Source organism: Bos mutus, chromosome 28, assembly GCF_027580195.1.
Source record: "Bos mutus isolate GX-2022 chromosome 28, NWIPB_WYAK_1.1, whole genome shotgun sequence".
NCBI classification, from domain to species: domain Eukaryota; kingdom Metazoa; phylum Chordata; class Mammalia; order Artiodactyla; family Bovidae; genus Bos; species Bos mutus.
In genome coordinates this window covers 15,853,121-15,860,416 of record NC_091644.1, presented here as the reverse complement: position 1 = coordinate 15,860,416, position 7,296 = coordinate 15,853,121, and the positions used below count along the sequence as shown (strand labels likewise).

The 7,296-nt window shown below is 52.2% G+C and overlaps 1 protein-coding gene across 1 annotated transcript; it reads left to right on the top strand.

Annotated features, from left to right (window-relative positions):
- Window positions 1-455: 455 nt before the first annotated feature.
- Window positions 456-6,548, top strand: PLAU (plasminogen activator, urokinase). Its single transcript, XM_070364590.1, has 11 exons — window positions 456-585; window positions 918-1,005; window positions 1,455-1,488; window positions 1,629-1,736; window positions 2,346-2,520; window positions 2,710-2,801; window positions 2,989-3,208; window positions 3,419-3,567; window positions 4,151-4,291; window positions 4,637-4,785; window positions 5,428-6,548. Exons 2-11 carry the CDS (start codon window positions 949-951, stop codon window positions 5,602-5,604), a joined length of 1,302 nt encoding a protein of 433 aa, XP_070220691.1. The 5' UTR covers window positions 456-585; window positions 918-948; the 3' UTR covers window positions 5,605-6,548.
- Window positions 6,549-7,296: the final 748 nt, after the last annotated feature.

The window sequence follows — 7,296 nt, the reverse complement described above, 5'->3', positions numbered from 1 at the left end:
TAAGCAGGGTTTTTGGCTTTTTTTGGTGTTTTCAGCGAGCGTGCATTTTCACATTGAGAAAGACTTCACAGCTGTATGAGCTGCGGGCTATGCCCCTAAGCCCAGGGGTCCGAATCGCTGTCCTAGGCAGTTGGAGGCCGAGGGTGGAGAAGAGCTGGTTTACTGGAGGGGAGAGTCTCCCTAGCGCCTGTCCTTTTGGCAAGTCGGGAGGTGGAGGGTGCTGCACCCGGCGGGCCCAGGCCAGGTGAATGGAAGGAGGGGGCGGTGAATTTAGTTACCTCTCCATGTCTAGGTTCAGACCTGGTTCGTCCCCTCCCCTGGGGACCGCGCTGCCCCTCACGGTTTCGGTTGTGGAAGCCTGCGGGGTCCAAGTGGCGGCGCGCCCTTAGGGGAGGGGAGGGAAGGGAGCGGACCGGGCGATCCCGGGCTGGGGCGGGGCTAGAACTGGGGCGAGTCCTAATATAGAGCCTGCAGTGCCGGCTGGCAGCACAGCGCAGAGATTGGAGCCCTAGACCCCGGCGGAGCATCAGAGTGCCTACAAGTCCCCACAGTCCCGGTCCTGCGCCCCTCTGGCCGTAGCCGCGGGTGAGTGTGAGCCTCCCTGAGAGCGCAGAGTGGAGGCGGGGGACCCCGATCCTGCCGGCTTTACTTCCCCTTACAGTCTGCCCCTGCTCGGCTGCGTCTGCGCGCTGAGTCACCGCACCCCGTGCCTATGTATACCCCTACAGCGGCGGGTCCAGGCTGTGCTACGACCCCCTGAACCTCCAGAGAGGGGAGACGGGCCAGGCCCGGGGAGCCAGGTCACCGCGGGCTCGTCCCGCAGGGAACCTAGGGGCTCCAGCCCTGAACTGCAGTAATCCACCCCGTCCGCCTTCGCGCTCCTCTGCTTCTTCCCCTGACTTCTCCTTCCCATGCAGAGCTTTTGTCTAGAGCCCCAGCCTTGCCACCATGAGGGTCCTGTTGGCATGCCTGCTCGTCTGTGCCCTGGTCGTGAGCGACTCTGATGTGAGTGGCTTCCCTGCTTTGACTCTAGGTGGCGGGAGGCGGCTTGCAAGACCCCGGAACAGCGCAGGGGAAGGAAGGGGCTGCATAGGCAGCCCGAGTCCTCCAAAATTAATCAACAGTAGAGCCAAACAGGGAAAAAGGACAGGTGTGGCATTGGGGCCTTGAGAACTGGGGAGCTTGCACTTGCTGGCAAGGGAAGAAGAAGCCGCAGGGACTGCCCCAACCTGCTGGCACCTGATTTGTGAAGCTTATTTGAGTCAGTTCATTTCTCCCTGCTGGAAACCTATGATCTTCCATATGAGATCTAGTTAGACATGAACAGGGTGAGGAGAGAGGCAACTGGAGGGAGGGTGAGTTTTGGGATTGGAGCCAGTTCATCTTCACTCTGGGGTCTCAGGAACATGGAACCTTTGATGAACTTTCTCTCTCCAACTCCTCTTCTCTTCCAGGGCAGCAATGAAGTTCATAAAGAGTCTGGTGAATGTGAGTATCTACCGCTTGAGCGCAGATATCTTGGAAAAGCCTCAGGGGGCAGCCCCTCCCTGTTCTTGCTTCAAGGCTGGTTCTCCCCTGGCCTACTCCCACGCTCCTTGCTTACCCCCTCCAACCTTTGTGTTTTCCAGTGAACTGTGGCTGTCTGAACGGAGGAAAATGTGTAACCTACAAGTACTTCTCCAACATTCAGCGATGCAGTTGCCCAAAGAAATTCCAAGGGGAACACTGTGAGATAGGTATGGGGGTCCTGACTCTAACTGGGAGGGGACAGGGGTACCAGTGATTTGGGGACAGGGAGACATGGGTAGGATGCAAGAGCAGGCAGGAGTTAGGAGGTGGAGTGGAGGGCATCTTCACCCCCATGTGATGTACAGTGAACACACACTGCCTCATGAAGCTGCTGCTGCTGCTGCTGCTGTTGCTAAGTTGCTTCAGTCGTGTCCGACTCTGTGCGACCCCATAGACAGCAGCCCACCAGGCTCCCCCATCCCTGGGATTCTCCAGGCAAGAACACTGGAGTGGGTTGCCATTTCCTCCTCAAATGCATGAAAGTGAAAAGTGAAAGTGAAGTCGCTCAGTCGTGTCCGACTCTTATCGACCCCATGGACTGCAGTCCACCAGGCTCCTCCGTCCATGGGAGTTTCCAGGCAAGAGTACTGGAGTGGGGTGCCATTGCCTTCTCAGCTTATGAGGCTGGGGCTGCACAAATGTAAGATGGGGGTGGAAAGAGACTCTTTCTAGGACCTTCTACCTCACTGAAATCATCTGAGGCCTGGCAAGTTCTCTAAAATGCCTGTCTGAACTTCCTTCTCTAATATTTTTCTCATCCCCACATTCTTCCACAGATACATCGAAAACCTGCTATCAGGGGAATGGTCACTCTTACCGAGGGAAGGCCAACAGAGACCTCAGTGGCCGGCCCTGCCTGGCCTGGGACTCTCCCACCGTCCTTCTGAAAATGTACCATGCCCACAGATCTGATGCCATTCAGCTGGGCCTGGGGAAGCACAATTATTGCAGGTAAGTGGTAAGTGGGGGTAACAAGGACCTTCCTCATGGCCTCACAGAAACCCCTGTTACTATCCTGTTTGCCAAGTGCTGGCCATAGTATGAGAAATCAAGGCCATTGGTTGAGTCTTCTCTGAAGGGGAAGATACAGAAAAGGCAATTTGGCTTGGAATGACACCCTCCTCCCCTCTATGTTGCCAGGAACCCAGACAATCAGAGAAGGCCCTGGTGCTACGTGCAAATTGGCCTAAAACAGTTTGTCCAGTTCTGCATGGTGCAGGACTGCTCTGTTGGTAAGTGTCAGTGGCCTGTTTATGATGGTGGGGTGGAAGGTGACAAACTCCTACGTTCCCTTATTGCATCACAGGAGGGATGAGGAGGGAGGCCTGCCTGGCCCTGAAAACTGGGTGGTCAGAGGACCAGGAGCAAAACACTTTATCCTACCTCCCTGCCCAAGACATCCCTTTCTTTCTTCTCCAGGAAAAAGTCCCTCCTCTCCTAGGGAGAAAGAAGAGTTCCAATGTGGCCAGAAGGCTCTGAGGCCTCGCTTTAAGATTGTTGGGGGACAGGTCACCAACGCCGAGAACCAGCCTTGGTTTGCAGCCATCTACAGGAGGCATCGAGGAGGCTCCATCACCTACTTGTGTGGTGGCAGCCTCATCAGTCCCTGCTGGGTGGTCAGCGCCACACACTGCTTCATGTATGTTCCTTCTTTCTTGGCCCTGACCCTTCTGCCCAAAGGAATCCCTTCCTCCTTCCCAGCAAAAGATTCTCCTTATTTCTGATCCCTCAGCCTCTCTCTACATGGCCCATGGCCTTGGGGAGAGGTGATGCTCTCAGGTCATTGTGGTGGGGAGGGGAGAGTGACAGGCTCTCACAGGATCAGATTGTCTGACTGATCTCCCCACAGTGATCACCCAAAGAAGGAGAACTACATTGTCTACTTGGGTCAGTCATGGCTTAACTCCGACACACGTGGGGAGATGCAGTTTGAGGTGGAAAAGCTCATCTTGCATGAGGACTATAGTGCGGAGAGCCTTGCTCACCACAATGATATTGGTGAGTGGAAAACCCTCATCTGCTCAATGATGATAGCTGGCGGGAAGGGGATCTGGAGAGACCTGAGTGGGAAGTTGGGGTTGTAGGGGAACTTGAAGACCCTGCTTTAAAGGGAGCGGTAGGGAAGGGTTCAGAGTGAAAAACATGAGAGGCCTGGTGCTCCTCTGTAGAGTCCCTGAATTTCCAAACAGGGAGCCTCCGCTGGGTGGCAATAGCTTGGACTGGGACGCCCTTTCCGTTGCAGGATGGAGCCTCTGTCCGTCCCAGGATATAGAACTTGGAGAGGGTACTGGGGCTGGTTTCAGCCCAACTACCTCTGTCAGGGCTTTCTGCAGGAAAAAATCCATACAGCTGTATGCAGTAGCCCTGGCTGTGTAAGCCTCTGTCAGCAACTGGAACAAAACCCTTGAAGCATGGAACAGAATAGGCTTGTTTTAGGTGACAGGCTACCACCAGACCTCCCAGGATGCCCTCTGACCTTAACTGATGCAGGAACAGACAGCCTCAGGGTTTGGAGGGGAGTGATGGTAACCCCCTGACCAGGTGGTGATCTTTCTCCTCTGCCTCCTTCCTGCTCCCCTAGCCTTGCTGAAGATCCGTACCAGCAGAGGCCAGTGTGCACAGCCCTCCCGGTCCATACAGACCATCTGCCTGCCCCCACAGCAGGGAGATGCTCATTCTAGCACAAGGTGTGAGATCACTGGCTTCGGAAAAGAGAATCCCTGTAAGTGACATTTGGGTCTGGCTGAGAGGGTCCTGGAGAAAGTGCTGTAGCCTGGAAGTGAGCTCAGCTTGATCAAGGGAGGACTGTGGAGAAAGAGATGGGAGCACGGTGGAAGCAGCAGATGGGTCTAGGGATGGAGTGGGGAGCATTATTTAGGAACTGATGAGCCATAAATTTAAATGGGTGAGGGACTACAGGTGGGGTAAAGACCTAGATTTTGGGTGGGAAAAAAATAAGGGCTTTCCCTGGTAAGGACACTTTTTGGTCCCCTCCCTGACAGAGCCCCAGTGTGCAGACTGGACAGACACATCTTAACATAAATTCCTCCCTGTTTCCTCCATCCAGCTGACTATCGCTACTCAGATGAGCTGAAAATGACTTTTGTGAGTCTGGTTTCCCATGAGGTGTGTCAGCAGCCCCACTACTATGGCGCTGAAGTCACTGACAAAATGCTATGTGCGGCTGACCCACAGTGGGAAACAGATTCCTGCCAGGTGAGAGTTCCAAGCATCTTTCTCCATCACCCTGCTATCCCAGGGCTTCTGGGCTTTTTCCTATCTACTTTGGGGAGTCTCTCTCCAGTCAAAGTCCCAAGAAGCCAGGACCAGGACCGGGGCTCCAAACATTTGTCAAGAGCCTGGCTCTGTGCTAGGCACTTCAGACTCAGAAAGGGGCAGGGACTAAGACCGTAAGAAAGAGAAAACATTAGAAAATCGTACAATGCAGTGCTCAGAGTGTCGTGTGAATTATCATTGATCAGCTGTTTAGAAGGAGGTGAGTACCAGCTAGATGGCCATGGCCATGGCAGGGGGCGCTTTAGCGAGAAAGAACGTGACTCTTATCCATAGGGAGGCAGAGGGAAGTCTAGAGAGCATTTCAGTTTGCAAGATATAAAAATGAGAATGACCACAGCATATCTTGGGATGGGAAGGAGAAGTATAGGGTCTGAAAATGTAGATGGAATTGTAGATAACAGGACTTTGAAAGGCAAGCAGAGGATTTTTAAATTTGATGTGGTAGGAAATGGGGAGTCACTAAGGACTTTGACTCTAGGAAACTCTCTTTTCTCTCTTTGGCATGACTGGCCCCCTTCTCACTTCTCCTAGGATTCACCTTTTGTGTCTTTGGCTTAACAGGGAGACTCAGGGGGCCCGCTGGTCTGTACCATCCAAGGCCGCCTGACCCTGACTGGGATTGTGAGCTGGGGCCGTGACTGTGCCATGAAGTACAAGCCAGGAGTCTACACAAGGGTCTCAAAATTCCTGCCCTGGATCTACACTCACACCAGGGGAGAGATTAACCTTGTCCTCTGAAGGACCCCAGAGAACCAAGGAAAGCACCACCCACTCCCATGCTGACCGTCATTTTTGCAGTAGGGCCAGCTGCACAGCTATATGTAAGGAAGAAACTGAGGAAGATGGACTCTGCAGAGGTGGTTTTGCTTGTGGTACCCCCAGGGTGAACGACAGTAGACTTAGCCTCACTAAGTCTACTTAATGAGTAGATATAGTCTGGGTGCTGGACGCCCAGATCCTTCCTGATCAGGATGGAAGGGTGGTCCTGAACCGGGATGGTATTGTCCATTTCTGGACTAAAGCTTCCTGGAGTTAAAAATGGCATCTCCTGTGCATAGGTGGAAGGAGACCCAGCTCCCTGGCAGTGGGCCATTCATGAGGCCCACTGTTGGGAAATGAATAATTTCCCAATTAGGAAGTATAACACAACTGAGGTCTCTTGAGAGAGCTCAACCAATGAAAGAACAATGGTTTGGAGAGTAGAGACACTAATAACTTGAGGGAAGGGCTCTGACATTCCATGGATGTATCAGGAAACGTAATATATGCGTGCGTATGTTTGCACACTTGTGCGCAAGCTGTGTCAGTGTAAGAGCTGGTGTTCTGTGTCTGACTGCAAGACTAGATACTTCCCCAAATTGTCTGGATGTGACGTCATACAGAATAGCCTGTTTGGAGAAGTCGTGGGTCACTCCTGGGGCCTCTTGGGCCTCCCAAGTGATGATGTGTATAAATGTATCATTTTGGGGCAGACTGTGAGAAGCACTAAATTTGCAGTTTCAGTTTCACATAGATGTTTTCTTGGCCAGTTATCCCTTCCGACCTTCTAGCTGAGTTCATCCAATCCTCACTGAGTGAGGCAAGGACCACTCCTGTACACTGAATATTTAATGATTATATTCTGGTATTTTTATTTATATCTATTTTTGTAATTTTGAATAAATATGATCAATCAAATGTGATTTTTCTGAAGATTTTGGCTCTTTCCTGGTGCTTGTATGGGAGGGAGTTGGGAGCATAAAAAGTAGAAGATGACGATGGTGGAATGCATCCCAGGGTTTTCCATGGGGCTATATCTTGGACCTAATGGGCCTTCGGGAAGGAGAATCTAGGAGAGTTGTAGAGCAGATCCTCCATAGCACATAAGGTACAAAAAGGTGCCCCAGGGACTTCTCTGGCGGTCCAGTGGTTAAGACTCTACCTTCCAATGTAGGAAGTGCAGGTTTGATCCCTGGGGAACAAAGGTCCCACATCTGGTGGTGTGGCCAAAAAAAAAAAAAAAAAAAAAAAAAAAAGCCAGAAGTCCACAACGTGATAAATGGTGTGCAGGCTTTGTCAACTCTCAGTTCCCCTCCCGAGCCTGATGCCTTTGGGCAGTGCACATCGTATTCAACTTTACACGGTGATCCCTCTTTAGGACTGCGTGTGTGCTACGTCGCCTCAGTTGTGTCCAACTCTTTGAGACCCCATGGACTGTAGCCAGCCAGGCTCCTATGTCCATGGAATTCTCCAGGCAAGAATACCAGAGTGGGTTGCCATGCCCTGCTCCAGGGTCTTTAGGATTAGTCTCACCATATTCTCTTCATTCTATCCCCAACGATCCTTGGGCTGAATTCACCAAAGCGGGAGACATGCACAAGCTGCTGATCCAAAACCCAGCCCAGCTTGAGTTGGTGGCATTCAGGAAACAGAAAACGTAATTTCCCATAA